Genomic DNA, 16,562 nt, shown 5'->3' with positions numbered 1-16,562 from the left:
TATGTTAGTTCATGTCGTGAATTCCGTGTCCAAAAGAAGTTTTATGAGGATTGTTAATCTGTGTTTAGGTTACGAGTACAGCGACAAAGGACTACAATGATCTCTTTGATGGAGATGATGACTATTTAAGTGGAGATATGATTGAACCACAGTCTTCCCCACAGGCTGGAGCTAATGAAGAGGATGCTGATGCTGATGACCTTAAGCCAACTTCAGGCCATTTCAGACGTGCAATAATTGATGATGATGATAACTCACTAGGTACAGAATGAACTGATTTTCCAGAGCTCTTTAGTGCTGGTATTGGACAATCTCTTAGCATCCTCTACTTGGATATATTCTGCCTTATTTTTCGAAAGAAATCTTGACTGTTTGACATTTTTTACCTATATTCTGTCATAATACTAATATATGCCAGATGTAAATGTTTTTGTTGTTGTTGTTTTTAAATTCTAGATATTGGGATGATAAAAGCTAATTCCAATCTTCTCGAAAAGGAAGATGATGATGATGATCAGACTGGTGGCTTTCCAGCTTTACCACCATCATCTACACAACAGCCTTTCTATGATGGGCCAATGCCAACCCCCAGGCAGAAGCCATTCCAGTCTGGTTCCACTCCTGCCCATCTCATGCATCGTTTCATGGTAAATCTTGCTGCTGTTTGTTATGTACATCTGTTTGCTTTGTTGATACTGAATATTATCCAATTCTTGTGTCTTAATCTAATATTTTCTAAGATTTTCTTTTTCTTTTTAATACTTCACAGTGTGAAGTTAAATAGTAGGAAGTACATTTGTGTCAGTGCAAAGGCTGCATAATGTTATGGTTTATATTTCAGTTGCTTTTGATGTAGAAATAAATAGTTGGCTTTAAGAGAAAAGAAAGCTTTGTAGTTTCTACCTGTGCTATTGAATTCCAGTAAATCTTTTAAAATAATGTAATAATTTAATGTAATTCTAGTAAATCTTTTTAAAAAAGTCCATTTAGAGGCAGAACTTGGGGATATTTTTGTGCTGTTAGGACATGTACATTAATCATCCACCGTTCGTTTTTTTTTTCTAACTGCGAGTTTTTCACACTTAATTTTGTAAGGGGAAAAATGGCTAAACAATGAGAATGAAACTAGTTTCTGCCTAATTCAGCTGTTTTAGACACTACAAATCCTGCCTACAGAAGACTTCTACACTACTACAGTCTTCCTCCAGCCTCCCACCTACTGTTGTTTCAGATGAGAAAGTTATAGTAGGCTGTTTTAGGGCAGTATGCTTGATTTGTTGGGTTTGTGGTTTGGTTTTTTTTGTGATGGTGTTCTTTTTAATAGGTATGGAATTCCGTTGGCATCATTCGCTGTTACAATGATGAGCAAGACAATGCTATAGATATAGAATTTCATGATACCTCTGTACATCATGCAACACACCTGCCAAACTCTCTGAATCACACGATGGCTGACCTCTCTACTGAAGCTATTTTACTAGCCTGTGAGAGTACAGAGGAACTTGCAAGGTAAGTCATGGCCTTGCTCTGCAAAACCCATAGTACAGAATTGCACTTGTTTCAAGTATTTTGGCATTTAATTCACCTTCTATCACTTTTTTGAGATTTTTGCCTTTTGAGTGTGCTTTTATTTATGGGGCCATTTTTGAGGATTTTCACATCCATCCACTTGAAGACTTAAAGGGTATTGAAAGATATAATTCGTTTCCTGAGGGGTTTTTATTTTTCAATATCTTGAAGAAAGAACTTTATCCTTTTCACACATACAGCATTGTGATGAGTTGAAAATCACCGTTTACCTTAAGTATTATTTATACGTATTGGTTATCAGACTCTGAAAATTTCTTTTTTTTTTTTCCTCAATGGAAGATAGGTAATAGCTCAAAAGCCGCAGTGCTTGTGCATTGGTCATGGGCAGTTAATAATTATGAAGATGGCAGAACTGAAATGCCTCATTTTTTTTCCCTTTGAAAGACAGTATAATATGACAGATTTATAATGAGGGCTGATATTCAGGAGTACTGAGCACCTTCAGTTCTTATTAATATTAATTAAGCAGGACATTTACCTGTTTCCATCTAAAAAAAATCTCACCCTAGGCCTTCAAGCTGTCTCTGCTTCAGGCTCTAGAGGTTCTAAATCTACAGTGCTGGAATTCAAGCTGGCTATTCAGTTCTTGAATAATAAGAGTAACACCTTTGCAAATGAACACTTGGAATTCGTAGTTCTTTTCTGTTGCCATCACATATTCCAGTTCTCTGATAAAAAACGTAATATATTGGTGTATGTTGAGATACTGTATTTTTCTTCATGTTGAGATATTTGACTACTGTTCTTTGTCTCTGCTTTAGCAAGCTCCACTGCATTCATTTTAGTTCATGGGATGCAAACAAGGAATGGACAGTAGATATGCCAAAGGATGAAGACATTGAAGCTGTCTGTCTAGGTCAAGGCTGGGCTGCTTGTGCCACTAGTGCCTTGCTAGTTCGTGTGTTTACAGTTGGAGGAGTTCAGAAAGAGATCTTCAGTCTCCCAGGTCCAGTGGTATCTATGGCAGGACATGGAGAGCAGTTGATGGTTATTTATCACAGAGGTACTGTTATCTCTTCTGTCTCTTTTGAAGTGGGGTTATGTTTTCAATCCTTGTCTGTTACTGGCTTCAAATACTGGTTAATTTGTAGTAACTATAGAATCACAGAATACCAGGCTGGAAGGGACCTCAGGGATCATCATCCAACATTTCTAGGCAAAGCGTGACCTAGCTTAGATGTCTCACCACCCTGTCCAGCTGAATATTGAAAGTGTCCAGTGTTGGAGAATCCACTTCTCTGGGAAGATTATTTTAATGGGTGATGGTTCTTATTGAGAAAAATTTTCACTTTGTGTCTAAGCAGAATCTCCCCAGGAGTAACTTGTGCCCATCACCCCTCATGTTTTCCGTGTTACCCCTTGTCAAAAGGGAGTCTCTGTCTTCTTTGTAGCCACCCTTTAAATACTGGAACATGGTGATCAGGTCTCCCCTGAGCCTTCTTTTCTAAAGGCTGAGCAAGCCCAGTTCTCTCATGCCTTTCCTCACATGGCTTCACAGTTGTTGAATCATCTTTGCTGCCCTTCTCTGAACTCTCTCCAGCCTGTCCACATCTTTGTTGTATAACAAGGACCAAAAGAAATATTTTTTGTTCCTTCTTCTTTTGATTGTGCATATCCTTCTTTTCTTCCTGATGATGCCTTTACAAACATGTCCATCACAACCCACAGATCTTTGACTTCTGACAGCAAAGCCTACATTTTATACTGGGATGCCTAGACTAACCTGGGGGGAAAGGGAGAATCTTATAACAGTGATATGAATAGATTAAGCTTCGGTTTCAGATATTCCAGAATGATTTACTGTGGAAAATTAAGGAAGTAGTTGTTATCTGTGTTTTGTATGTCTAAAATGACAAATAGTTGCTTCTCTGACAGTGGTATTCATTGGTAACCCTGCATTAGAATTAGATTTTGAGTTGAAACATAAATTTAGCCAAGAGACAAGACAAATCTTTTGTTTTCTAACTTAGCTATTGAATAACTTCTTCCTAGGTACTGGGTTTGATGGGGACCAGTGCCTTGGAGTACAGCTGATGGAGCTAGGAAAAAAGAAAAAGCAGATTTTGCATGGAGACCCTCTTTCTCTTACAAAGAAATCGTATTTGATATGGGTTGGATTCTCCGCAGAAGGTACGAAATGTCAGCATGGGTGACAGTGAGAAATCTTGAAGCAGTTTGGGGGAATTTTGGAGGAGAGTTTGGCTAATTAGTGCCCTTTCAGTAACGGTGATCCTGAAAACATTAACTTCTTTTTTCCCCATCGCAGTGCTAAACAAAATTCTGTTTTTCTATTCAATGTATTTAGCACAATCTTTAATATGTTTCCACTATGAGTAGAATATGCTCGAACGTTATTGGCACTTGCTTTCCTGATTGGTTCCCCTGCTCACAAAAAGAAATAAACTGAATCTACCCAAGTGGTATGAATTTGATTTCTTCACAGAATGTTTCAAATTCTAACTTGTCAGTTGACCAGCACTAGTGTTGACTGTCAAAAGGTGGCGCATCTTTCTAAGGAAACTAGTTTTTCCCAGCTAGGTTGTACTGTTTGAATGAGAGCATGTCCTATTTGAGATACATGATCCGTAGTTTCACTGCATTATCTAACCAGTTCAGACATCGTGTTGTAATTAGTTGCCTGTCAGAATAATTGCTTTAATTTGTAACAAACAGGTACCCCTTGTTACGTGGATTCAGAGGGAATTGTGCGGATGTTGAACCGAGGACTTGGAAATACTTGGATTCCAGTGTGTAACACGAGAGAGCATTGCAAAGGAAAATCTGATCATTACTGGGTAGTTGGCATCCATGAAAATCCCCAGCAGCTCAGGTCAGACATTTCACAAAGAAGCAATTTGTTTGACTTGGTTTTAAATTACAGAGCACTTCTCACAAAGAGAAACTGGGAACAACTTTTAGTAAAAGAGGTGGCTAGTAAATATGCACAGTAAATGATCTAGTTCATGAATGTAATTCTGCATGGATGTTTCATTAATGAGCTTATTCAAAACCAATTTAGAGTTTTATAATTTGTAACTGACCAACTGTGGCTTTTTGCCTTGGCTAACAGGCGTGTTCAGTGTATTATGAAATCACACATCTCTGGTGCAGACACAGTCATAAGACTGCATTTTGCTAGAGAAACCTACTTTAAAAATTATGATTGCTCTTTGGAATCTGCTGTGCATGGTTTGAGGGGCTTAATTTTTTTTTTTTCTAAATTTAATTCTTTGCGATGCTTTCCCCTTTTGTCCCTTTGCGAAGAATCCAGTCCTATAAATAATCTACATCATTAGGCATAGATGAATCAGAACTGTCTCTATATTAATATTTAAACTGTGACCATGAAGAACAATTTTGTATGTCAAATTGTTCAAGTATTTAGCTGAGAGTTAGCCATTACTTTATAAAATGTGACACTGGTGATGTCTACACAACTCTGTTTCTTTTTATTGTAACACGCATCCTGGACATTTAGTTGCTAAGTTGTCTGTAGTCCTTTTTATTCAGTGATCTGTGTCCTTTTCCTCTCAGGGCAGAATCCATCAGCTCACATATTTTGCTGAAATTTAGACTCTTACTTTGCTAGTCATGCACAATTGTAGAGGTTGGTGGGAGACTCCATTTTATTTAAATTTATGTGACATTCTTTGTAATCCTGTGGGTTTTTTTGTAGTAAGGGAAGTAATTTGGTAAATGTCAATTCATTGTCTGGCTCTTTCTCCAGATCATTAAGTATGTTTGCCTCCAGAAAATTCACCAAAAATGTGCAGGACACATCACATTGATGAGATGGACAGCTATGAGTCTGTCAGCATGAGGTTTTTTCCTTCTATTCCAAGAATGACAGTGGTGCTGTCTGAGTTGCAAAGAACATTTTATTCAAAGCCACTAGCATTTTAAAGATAAGAAGGAGGGAGGGTTGTTGTAGAAACACCATATGCCTTAATTAGCACAGATAGCCAGAACACTAATGTTTCCTGTTCTCTTCTTTTTTTTTTTTCATGGTGTCTGAAATAGCAGTTCATAAAACCAGACATTTTTGTCAATGCTGCATTGGTGCTGCTGGAAATACAGCTCTTCCCCAGTCAATGTTTAGTTTAAGTGATTGTTACCAGAAAGTACTAATTTAAATATAATGAAACAATAAGCCTATGCTTTTAGTACGTGCTTATCTGTTCCAGTCCTCTCTTTCCCCCCGCCCCTGTGTGTATCTGAGCACAGCGCTCTCCTCATGAGTCCAAAACTCTTCATCAAAATAAGTGGCAGACATGCATGCTCTTGTTCCAGTGGCTTTCAGTTGTCCAGTGTCTGATTTTAATAAATTGCATTTACATTTTGTAATAGCTGTTAAATTGTGTATTGTGTGAGATAGAGATCTGTGTCTGTTAGGTGCCACATTTGGAGATTCTAGTGTGAACATGAACAGCATGTGCTTTGCTGGTTTTAAAATCTGTTATTGGTTGCAAGGTAAAAATAACCCTTTATAACGCAATCTTACGTATTGCTATATTTAAGTCAGTAATTTAATTACTACTTTTTAAAGAGCAAATTCTCCAAAACTGTCATGCTGCTTAGAAGACATGATCTAGATGTAGAACAACTGGTGACTTTAGGTGTTGAGGATAGCATGTTTTCTTTGTTTCCCTTGCACAGGTGTATTCCTTGTAAAGGAGCCCGATTCCCTCCTACATTACCACGGCCTGCTGTAGCAATATTATCTTTCAAACTTCCTTACTGTCAAGTTACAACAGAAAAGGGCCAGATGGAGGTACGGAATGGTGTTGAGTCCACAGCTGATAGTCCCAGATGTCCCCGTAGTAGGGATTATACAAGATTCCTATTTATCATCTCTACTGTGAAAGAGGGTAGTACAACTCTGAGTAAGATGTGTGGCTAAGGAGGTTATTTGGGTTCAGTGTTTTGTATAGCTCTTCTGGTTTGGTTTGGTTCATGACTGTTTCTAGAAGAATACAAGATAAAGCTGCTAGAGCTGATGCAAGGTTGTATTTACACATAATCTATTTCTGATCAATGAAGTCTTTCTTGTCCTTTCTTTTTTAATTATTTTTAGTGGGTAGTGGTGAATATTCTAAAAAGCACCAGATTTTTGGGTCTGAATCAAAAACTTGAAAATGCCGGTCTTTCAATATGTTAGGCATAACAAAAGCACTGGAAGATTTCTTTTGAAAGATGTACTAAGTACCCAAATTCATATAGTCACTCTGAAAGGCATTCTGGCTTGACTTGTTTTCTTAAAGTAGAGGCTGGTTGAAGCAAGATATATCAGCAGAGAACCTCTAGAAGAATATCTATATTTATTCTTCTTTTTTTTTTGTATAGTTTTAAATATCCCAGTCTTGTGGTGTTCAGCTGTACTGCACAAAACAGAAACAAATATAGAATTCTAACCTCAAGCTTAGAGACAGTTTAATGCTATTTGAATTTACTCTCTTTGATAGAAGTGTTGCAAAAAAAGTTTCAGTAATAACCACTATAATTTTTAATGAATTCTCCTTCATTTGGTCCAAGTCTTTTGTTCTTCCTCTATGGAATGTTTTCCATCTCGCCTCCTCCAATATAATAGAAGGAAAATGCCAAAGGAGCTGTAAATTAAACTTGACAGATTATGTACTTCTGTTTAGGTAAAGAAACAGTTTATTCCAGTAGATCTGATGAAAACATACTGTGTTTGAATAGGTCTATTAATAATGTTGTAACAGAGCTAGCCTGTTATATTTTCTGTTTACCTGTCTTGCAGATGGTTACTCCTATAGTTATCCTGAAATGCTTCCAGTTTGTTGGGGGACAGAAGTTATAAAATAACCAAGTTCTAGAATTGTCTGTCCCGGAAACATACTAGTGAACATGTGTGTCTCATCTTGCTGAAAGCCTGGAATATAAATGGAATTTAACATATATGGTGATCTGTTTGGATCAGTTTGTATACAGACGGTTCTTAGTGTGGTCTGTTGTTTCTTCAGTAGGCATCAGCTTTTAAGGAGAATTGTCTACCCCTCACCCTCATTATAAGATGAAAGGAGCATTTCAGAATAAGTTGATAAAATTTCCTGTGAATTGTCATGGCTGTTTTTCCTCCTCTGACCTGCAGCATGCATCCTTCTCCCTTTTTCAGGAACAGTACTGGCGTTCTGTTGTATTTCACAACCATGTGGATTACTTATCAAAAAATGGCTATGAACTTGATGAAAGTGCTAAAAGTCAGGCAGTGAAAGAGCAGCAAGAACTTTTGATGAAGTTGTTTGCCGTAAGTACAAATAGATACAGAATAGAAAGAATCTCTGAGACTTTATTTTGGGTAGATGGCATTTGGTGTAAATTTTGATCTGATTCTTCTTATTAGAAGTCTGGCTAGTGACTGGCAATCCAGCTAGCTCACAGCCTATGATAAGAGGTGGATTGCAGTTAATAGTGTTACTGCCTATCAGTATGAAGGGTGGGAGGAAGAAGGGGAAAAAAGTGCTTTTTCTTTGCTATGCAGCTAATGATTGTTGGTGGTTTGTCTTATTCATTCACTCCACCAAGACCATAATATTCTGGTCCTGGAGAGAGCTGTGTAGCTGAAGTGTGTAACTCTCAAGGCTTCTTTTCTTTCAGCTTTCTTGTAAACTGGAGCGTGAATTTCGCTGTGTGGAACTTGCTGACCTCATGACACAAAACGTTGTGAACTTAGCTATCAAGTATGCTTCTCGCTCTCGAAAACTAAATTTAGCTCAGCGACTTAGTGAAATGGCTGTAGAAAAAGCAAGCGAGTTGGCAGCAGCACTGGAAGATGAAGAGGAGGAGGAAGAGGATTTCCGAAAGCACTTGAATGCTGGGTAACACAAATTTCTGTGATTAAAAAACTGGGAATGTTTTTACTGATCATCTAATATTTTGGTCCAGTTAACGCTTTTCCAGTTGACTTTTCTGAACCATAGTTTGCAATGTATGTGTTATGAGGTAAGTTTGTGTTACTGTACTTAAATATTGTACATATAAACTGGTACATTCTTGTTGATATCTTGTGAGGACTCATTAGTACCAGGATACTAACACAAAGGGAAGTATCTCCACGCCTTACTTACTGTATGTGTGTGTTCAACAGCTTCGGAGGCAAAGCAGACTTAATATTAAGTTGCTTTTATTTGACTTTTTCTTTTTTGTTTCCCCTTCCCTTAGCTTGAGCTGGTTTGGTTATTTGATTCCAACCTATTTTTTTTCTTTGTCTCCATATCTCATTTTATTCCACACCTACCTTAAAAATCCTGTCTTTTTCCAATCTTTCCCCGCTGAAGGATCCCATCTCAGTGTATCCTATTTAGTCTTATTCCCCTCCTAAATAATCCCAGCTCTTCAAATACTGCAAGTTTGTTCTGCGTTTTTTCCCCTCTCTGCTATCTACCTTTCCTCTCCTACCTGCATTCGCTTTGTAAAGCATGATGAGGCAACAGATGGGAGGAGGGGAGGGTGCCAAGACCATACAGAAGAGCTGTGTTCTTGCTTGGGCTCTGGATGGTGCAGCTTTAAGGAAAATAGTTGCTAACCATCCATCTGAAAAAATGTCATAACATTTTGTTATGACTGCATGAGTGCCACTTCAGGTAACTGCACTTGATGCTTCAGAGTGAACTGAAGTGGTTAATGAATCTTTATTTTATTTTTAGTAATCATGACAGTTTAATCAGAGGTTTAGTGCAAATAAATGCCAAATGTTATTGTTCTTATTTCCTAAATTAGGTAAGTCAGTTGGCTTTCCATTGTTCCAGTTTTCCTTCTGAATGTGTTGACCACTTCCTTTCTGATGAATTCCTTCCATTCAGTTACAGCAACTCTGCCACAGAGTGGAGGCGGCAGCCAATCAGAAATGTTCAGCAAGACCAAGAAATGGAAGATGCTGAGGAAACTGATGCCTATGAAGAAGTAGAAGAAACACCAGAAGTACATAAAGAAAGTAAGACAAATATATTCTCCAAATAAGTTGGAAGTTATCTAGATGTGTCTTACTTAATATTCTGGAAAATTCCCAAACAATTTATCATTTGGGTATCTCAGCAGTCTGTAGAACTATGGAAACACTGGGGTTTTCTGTCCTTTTGTTTTGTTCTTTTGGCATAAGATTTAGGAAAGACAAGCACACAGCCCGTTACAGGGCACCACAAGTGAGGTACAGGAGATCTGATTTGGAAGACAATAATGTAAATAGAAAATAATCCCATTTGTTTCACTGTGTTTTGAAACTGCAGCTGTAGCAGGGACTAGGTTTCCTGCTACATAGCTAGAGCAGGTCTGGTAGTTTCTGATGTGTCGTATTTGGGTGTTGATATGAAAAAATACACAGGAATAATGAGGTAATATGCAGGAATACCTGCCTCTGAGCTTCCTGTTACCTGGAATTCTCTGTTGGAGGTAAATGGTAGTGTCTACCTGATCAAGCAGGTCTGTATTTCAGACTATGCCTGCAGCCACTGCGAAGAAATATGTTTAGTGTATGTCATCTGCTCTGTCGCAGCTTGCTTATGCATTGTACTTGCTAACTGCTCGAGGGAGCCTTGGGGAGTTTTTCTGTTGTTTGATACTATTTCTGTGTGACTGGGCTACCTTGTGAAATGGTTGCTTTGGTTGCAGCTCGAATCTTGCAGGAGTTGAATTGATAGACAAGAAGTTTGCTGGGCACGTTTTAAGGAATATTTTTAAGGTTTAAGGAATAAATATACAACTCTGAGTTAAACCTAGGTAGAGATAAGAGATGATTTTGTAAAGGTGTGTGTACAATTTGAAAATGAAAAAGCATGTTTTAAAAAATGGATTGCTTTGCTATAACTTACTTGTCTGTTTGGGGTTTTGTTTTTAAGGAAGTTATGCTATTACTTTTTAGTGCACTTAAGTACGCACCTCTTTCTTTTGTCCGAAGGGCCAAATCCTTTCTCCAAAGGTGTCACTTCAGCAGAGGTGACCACTCCGAAGTCTGGTGAGTAAATCTCATACTCCAGGATGAGAACTTTGTCATGCTTCACGATACTTGCTCCTGTTTTTATCCTCTGTTCTCCCATTACCACAAAATTTGGTATATAATGGTGTTGCGAATTGGTAACTTGCACTGATTGTTGTTCTTGTGTTTTTAAGAGGTTCCCTATTCCTGTTGATATCATCATTATCCAGTGATGTTCCATAACACTATTCTGATTGCCTTAGCTGTGCTAAATGCCAAATCAGTTGTCTGCCTGGCTGTGTTACAAAGGCATTCTGTGGGACAGAGCAAAAATGAGAACAGAGATCAATTGATTTGTTTAATTAATCACAGGCACATTTATTGTTTGCACTTACAAGGTACAGTTAGCAGCCCTGCTGTAGAACTGTGAGTCTGAGCAGGCAGGGGCAGAATGCAGCCTCTTGCTGCTTCTTTATTCTTCCCTCCTGCTAACCCTCTAGCAAAAATAATAGGAGTGGAAACGGATTTGGGAGTGGAGGAAGTACTAGGTCTTCCTGTATTTTTGTATTTTAAGCCTTTGGTCCTGCGTGGCATTTCTGATGTCTAATGATAGCTGAGCACATGTAATACAACCCTCATGGGGTTGTTAGTGTGTCTTTCTTTATCCAGCCACTTTCAAGCCTGGTGGGAACTTCTTTTCTTTGGTGTGGAATAGTTAATGCCTTTGATTTAGTTTTCCTCTTCAATTTTCAACAAAGAAAGGCTGAAACGTACACAATGAGTGTTAGACTTGCTCTTTGGAACTGAGGCTAATCTTGTTTCATCTCGTTATCTAAAATGTGCACATTGCCTCATAGATTTTAATATTATATGCATGTGTGTGTATATGTGCGCACATTTTTACCTTTTTTTCCTTTCCTATTAAATAGTTGCAATTGCATCAAGCAGCCAAGGGCGAGTGAATCCATTTAAGGTAAGAATTTTGCAGCTGGTTGATTGAGGTGTTCTGAAAATCAGAACAGATTATTATGTCTAAAGTTTACAATATAACTGATAGATATTTTGGAGAGACAGAGGGAGGAAATGTGACAGAAAATGAATAAAATGTCTATTTATTTGTTTTGGTAGGTGTCTTCTAACAAGAAAGACCCAGTGGTCCCCTCAGCAAATGTTCTAGACACTATGAGCAAATACTCAAAGAAAAACTGTTCGTCTAGCAGTCGAGCTGTAAACAAGCAGAGCCCTCCAGTTATAAAGCCTCTGATTCCCAAACCCAAATCCAAGCAGGTAATGTTTCTAGTCTTTTTACATTGTTATGGTTAGCAAAGAATAGTAAATTAATTTTTACCAACTTTTAACTAAAGCATCTTAGATGGCAAAGTTCATTTAAGCATACTGCAGAAACTATAAAAGCACATAAAACAGCCAAAAAAATCAGTTGTAGAAATTAATTTCTGCACTGGAGCTTGTGCTTTTATTTTAAATAGTTTAATTAAAACTGTACTGAAATTGGATGGATTTGATGCTCTATTAATGCAGATGATTATTGTGTCTTTAGGACAGGCTTGGGTTTTGTTAGGCTTCATGGTACGTGTTGTCTGAGAATGAGATGTGCTTACCTTTTTTTGTAATGGTTTTTGGTTTTTTTTCTTTTTACCTCAATTTCTATAGATTTCAGCAGCTTCGTTCTTCCATTCTCGTACACCTAACTCTAGTGAAAAAACAGTAGAAGAAAGAGAAGAAAAAACAGGAACTGAGTCCCATGAAGTAAAAGTTACTGCACAGGAGAACACTGAAAACAGAAGGTGAGTAGCCACTTGGCATCTTAATGCCATACTCCAATTTTGGTAGAATAGCAAGTCCAAAAACTATTTTGTTTCTGAAGATGTTGGACTGGTCAATGTAGCATAATCAGATTAAAGTGTTAGCTCACAAGTTGTCATGTTTGTGAACCCACTTCAGAAATTCAGTAAACTGCTGCTTATACTGTGCATAGTATCAAACAAACCTGCATAAACATCTTGCCACATTACATTCACAGAGAAAAGCATTCTACTCACTAAATTTTTCCCAGCATGCATGACAGTGGTAGTCAAAGTAGAAGTTTCACATCAACCTGAGACAGATAAATGCGTAAGTGAATAATAAATGAACAATGCAAAATGTAATTTTGGGGGCTTTAAGCAATAATTTTTGCCTTCATGCTGCTTAAGCATCTGAAAATGACCTTTGAATGATAAATGAAACCATGCTGCTGTGCCAGTTCCGAGTCTAGGAAATACTTAAAGTTTAAACATCTCTAGCAAATCTCAAAGGAAGTCTAAAAGCTAAGGGGTTTATGTGAAAGTGTAAAAGCTTTATTTTAGTGTGGTTTTTGAAAAAGAAAACAAATAAGAAACTTATATCACCTAAGGAGAGTATTTCTTCCCAGCTAAGACACTAACCTGTCATGTTCCTCTGGAGCAGATGTATTTTCTAACAATCCCAGTCCTCATGAAACTTGCATTATTATAATCTTGTTTCATTTAGACTTCATTTAACTGAGGAAGATGAAGGTAATTATTATTCATTTGAACTAGCATTCTTTTCATTAACCTTTACAGATAATGTTCTAAAAGAAGTGGCAAGGAGAATTGTGAAAAGGATTAGCTGAAACCTGATAATAAACATGCTGTGGTTTTGGGTTGGTGGGACCCTGTCAGAAAAGAACCATTATGCTTTGACACTTTAGAACTGAAATCTTAATCTCCATATATATCACAGTTTAATAAAAATGCTTGGCTTAGTCCTGCCTTGTCAGCATGTTTAAGCATACTGCTATAGGAGACGGCTGACTATATATGTCTTTTCTTTCAAGAACCAAAAATCCAGTTAGGTGTTGCTTAGAAATGTTGTTTTGGGGGATATAGTTTTCCTATAATCTTAAATGGACAATTTTTGTATGCCTGTTTTAGACCTAAGACAGGATTCCAGATGTGGCTAGAAGAGAACAGAGCAAACATTTTGAAAGATAATCCTGATCTGAACGAAGCAGAAGTAATAAAAGAAGGCATGAGTCGATTTAGAGTGCTGTCATCAGAAGAAAGAATGGTAAGAAAATATACTTGAATTCTGATTTTTTTTTTTTTTTACTTTTTTTCTCCATTGAATCTCTTGGTCATTTTTTTTGGGAATTTTTTCTTTAAATTCCACTGCTCTCTGTCTTCGTGGACTTCAGTTTTGAATTGGGCCATGATCTGCAACATACACTTTATGAAAATATAAGCTGTCTGGATGATAAATAATAGCAGAAAGCAGCTTTTCCAAAGTGGGACATGTGAAAGAAATGTAATCAATAAAGAAATAACAAAAGAGATGGGAAGAAGTTAAAAGTGATATAGCCACGCTTTATTCATTGGGGCTTAAATTTGTTCTAAGGCCTTTTGGGTTTCTTATTTATCCAGAAAGACAATTAGGAGTTTCAATTTCATATACAGGCTCAAATGAAGTATAGTTTTGAAGGAGAATGTTGTTAGAAAAAAGGAAAGTGAGGAAATTGTTCCTGTTCTTAATTAGTTCTAATAAGTTCAGGAATTACTTCAGTGCTTCCTTAGAATCCAAGAAATAAGGTGTATAAAATAATATTGAGTTTTGTGGCCTAATTTGTGGTTTTCTGCGTAACGATGTGCTTGCTTCAAAGGCGTGGACTGAGAAAGCAAAAGGAGGAACGGTTAATGATTCAGCAGAAGATAAAAAACGAAAGCGCCCCACCGCTGATGAAGATGAAGTGAAAAAGGATGAGGAGCAAAAATCAGAGGACTCGAATTTATCCAAAAAAACAAAGCCTTTAGATCAATCTACAAATGTCAAATTGTCAGCTTTTGCATTCAAGCAGAGCTAAATAATATTGTATCTTCTCAATGTCTGTTTTCTGACAACATTAGGTAGCTCTGTATTGAGAAATTTGCTGCCGTGCTCCAGGAGCACTAGAAAGAGTGCCTTGATCCAAATAGTCTTTTAGAAAGCATCAGTTCTTGAGGAAAATGTTGGATCCACTCTCCTGATCTTCTGCAAGTTACTAGTAGAAAGCTTGATAGCAAAACTAATGCCTAATGGTCCTGTTAGCTAAAGCACAGTTCCACACAGTTCTGCGTAGCTGTGTGCCTTGATACTTGTCATATTTGGTGCTAAATACAGATGAATCATTCTGGGGAGCATAAACTACAGCCAAAAGCTATTGTGTGGTTTTAGAGAGGCAAAGTAATGGCTTCTATACTACTCCTTCTGCCTGCTGAAATGTGTGTAAGAGAGACACTCGAGGAAATGTGACTGAAGGGAAGATAGCTTAACATGTTGCTGGTGTTCAGCTGTGTTTTCAACATCTGTGGCCATAACAGTGGTAGGGAGCAGCCTGAGCCAGGGCAGGGAGAGAAAACCAGGGCAGAAGCTGAGTTAGGAAGGTCAGGTGTGCAAAAAGGAGCCATTCCAGACTGTGCAAATGTGCATTCCCTTTGCAGGGTCCAGAAAGTGCTTGGAACTTGAAATTGTATGTAATTGTTCTATATCATGTGGTTTTTTAAATAAAATGTGAATGTTTCTTTGTTTAAGGTGGTGCTCTCTTTCACAAGTTTTGTCATTAAAGTATAAGCAGACTTCAACATACAAGTCAGAAGGTAGTCTGGAGGAATTAGGCATACTCCCTTCTCTGGAGAAAAGGCAGTATGTCTAATACATGTGTTTGAAGCAAACTTAAAGAAAAGTTTCAAAATTTAAGATAAAGTAAAATAATTTAGCTCTTCAGCAGAACAACTGAGCCTTTTCTTAAAATCTGGGTTTGCACATCCTTTCGTCATTTTCTTTTTTCATTCCTCTTCATATTATTACTGAAAAGGCAAATGGCTCTCCATTTAAAACACATTTTTAACATTGAAATCTCTAGATTGAAGATTCGGTGAGATTTCTGTAAAAGCCACTAAATCTCAGTGTAAGAGGTGTTTTTCTAGAAGTTTTTAGCTGTTGTTGTAGGTAATTTTGGAGAAAGCAGCTCCTCTTTTCACATAAAACGTGGGTCATGATGTCAGCCAGGGATGGTAAATACAAACAGAGAAAAACCTGAACTCATGTCAATTTAAATGCATTTTATCATCCACAGTTCTTATATATAGTTACACATTTTATTTGTTTAATGCTGATGCCAGACAACAAGTAATAAGTAATTAATTTTCTTTATTGAGATAATCTGGGAAGTTCAGGGGAGAAGTGGCATATTACAGTAGTTTTTCTACATTCTTTGGAAAGAAATTATTGTATCAGAGACTGGAATTTATTTTTGGCAGTAAAGCATATTTCCACACTTGAAGGTATTGGAGGAAAATGGAATTGCATTGGTAAGAAAACCATCCTGATAGAAAAATCACTATGGGCTTGGTGAAGTGTGTGATGTTTTCTTTCTGCTAGGCTAGGTTGTTCTGATGATGACTTGAGCATCTCAACTGTGATGCTGGGAGATGGACTGGTTGTGAATGGATGAGCTTTCTGTCCATGTGTGTAGAATCCATATTCAAGCTGAGCTGCCTGTCAGGTGTGCTTTCTGCAGGCCTAAGAAGAGAAGGGAAGTCACCCTTGGCAGTAAGCAAGCTATTTCATAGAATCATACAACACTAGGTTGGAAGGGACCTCAGCGATGTCCTTGCCCAGCTGAAACTCTAAAGTGTCCAACACGTGGCACATCTGGGCAACTCCTCAGGACTTCTGTAAAAAGGCTGCATAAAATTACTCGAGCAAGATATTTATAGCTTGGGCTCAGGACACTGAAGCTGGTTGTGATGTCGGGGCTGTGTCTGTCCATTGTCCCTGCTATGCAGGCTGTGCTTTGCTTCAAACTGCAGGTGCAAAGCCAGCATGGTTCCTGTTCTATGACAGAGGCAGGTAGGTACCCACTGCTGCAAACAGCTTGCTCACAAAGCATCTGAAGTCCTTTTGGCTGCTGTAGAAAGGAAGAAACACCCAAAGTCAGCTTCCATGGGAGTTTTCTGAGGGGTGTATGTTTACAGTCATGGAG

General features: G+C 37.7%; 1 protein-coding gene across 1 annotated transcript in view; it reads left to right on the top strand.

Moving 5' to 3' along the window:
* WDHD1 (WD repeat and HMG-box DNA binding protein 1) overlaps window positions 1–14,604 on the top strand; it is a gene marked incomplete at its 5' end in the record, with an annotated part of 30,681 nt that extends 16,077 nt beyond the window's left edge. The window contains 16 exons of the mRNA XM_080619226.1: window positions 69–261; window positions 457–647; window positions 1,325–1,509; window positions 2,352–2,593; window positions 3,583–3,720; window positions 4,264–4,420; window positions 6,247–6,361; window positions 7,727–7,858; window positions 8,209–8,429; window positions 9,414–9,544; window positions 10,505–10,561; window positions 11,452–11,495; window positions 11,651–11,809; window positions 12,194–12,327; window positions 13,477–13,612; window positions 14,202–14,604. Coding sequence (XP_080475352.1) covers window positions 69–261; window positions 457–647; window positions 1,325–1,509; window positions 2,352–2,593; window positions 3,583–3,720; window positions 4,264–4,420; window positions 6,247–6,361; window positions 7,727–7,858; window positions 8,209–8,429; window positions 9,414–9,544; window positions 10,505–10,561; window positions 11,452–11,495; window positions 11,651–11,809; window positions 12,194–12,327; window positions 13,477–13,612; window positions 14,202–14,402 — 2,436 coding nt within the window. The 3' untranslated portion in view covers window positions 14,403–14,604. The remainder of the gene's footprint in view (window positions 1–68; window positions 262–456; window positions 648–1,324; window positions 1,510–2,351; window positions 2,594–3,582; window positions 3,721–4,263; window positions 4,421–6,246; window positions 6,362–7,726; window positions 7,859–8,208; window positions 8,430–9,413; window positions 9,545–10,504; window positions 10,562–11,451; window positions 11,496–11,650; window positions 11,810–12,193; window positions 12,328–13,476; window positions 13,613–14,201) is intronic.
* Window positions 14,605–16,562: the final 1,958 nt, after the last annotated feature.

This window comes from Psittacula echo (assembly GCF_963264785.1).
Source record: "Psittacula echo genome assembly, chromosome: 5".
NCBI classification, from domain to species: domain Eukaryota; kingdom Metazoa; phylum Chordata; class Aves; order Psittaciformes; family Psittacidae; genus Psittacula; species Psittacula echo.
Note: the sequence above shows the minus strand (reverse complement) of the source record. Positions and strands in the feature narration are given on the sequence as shown.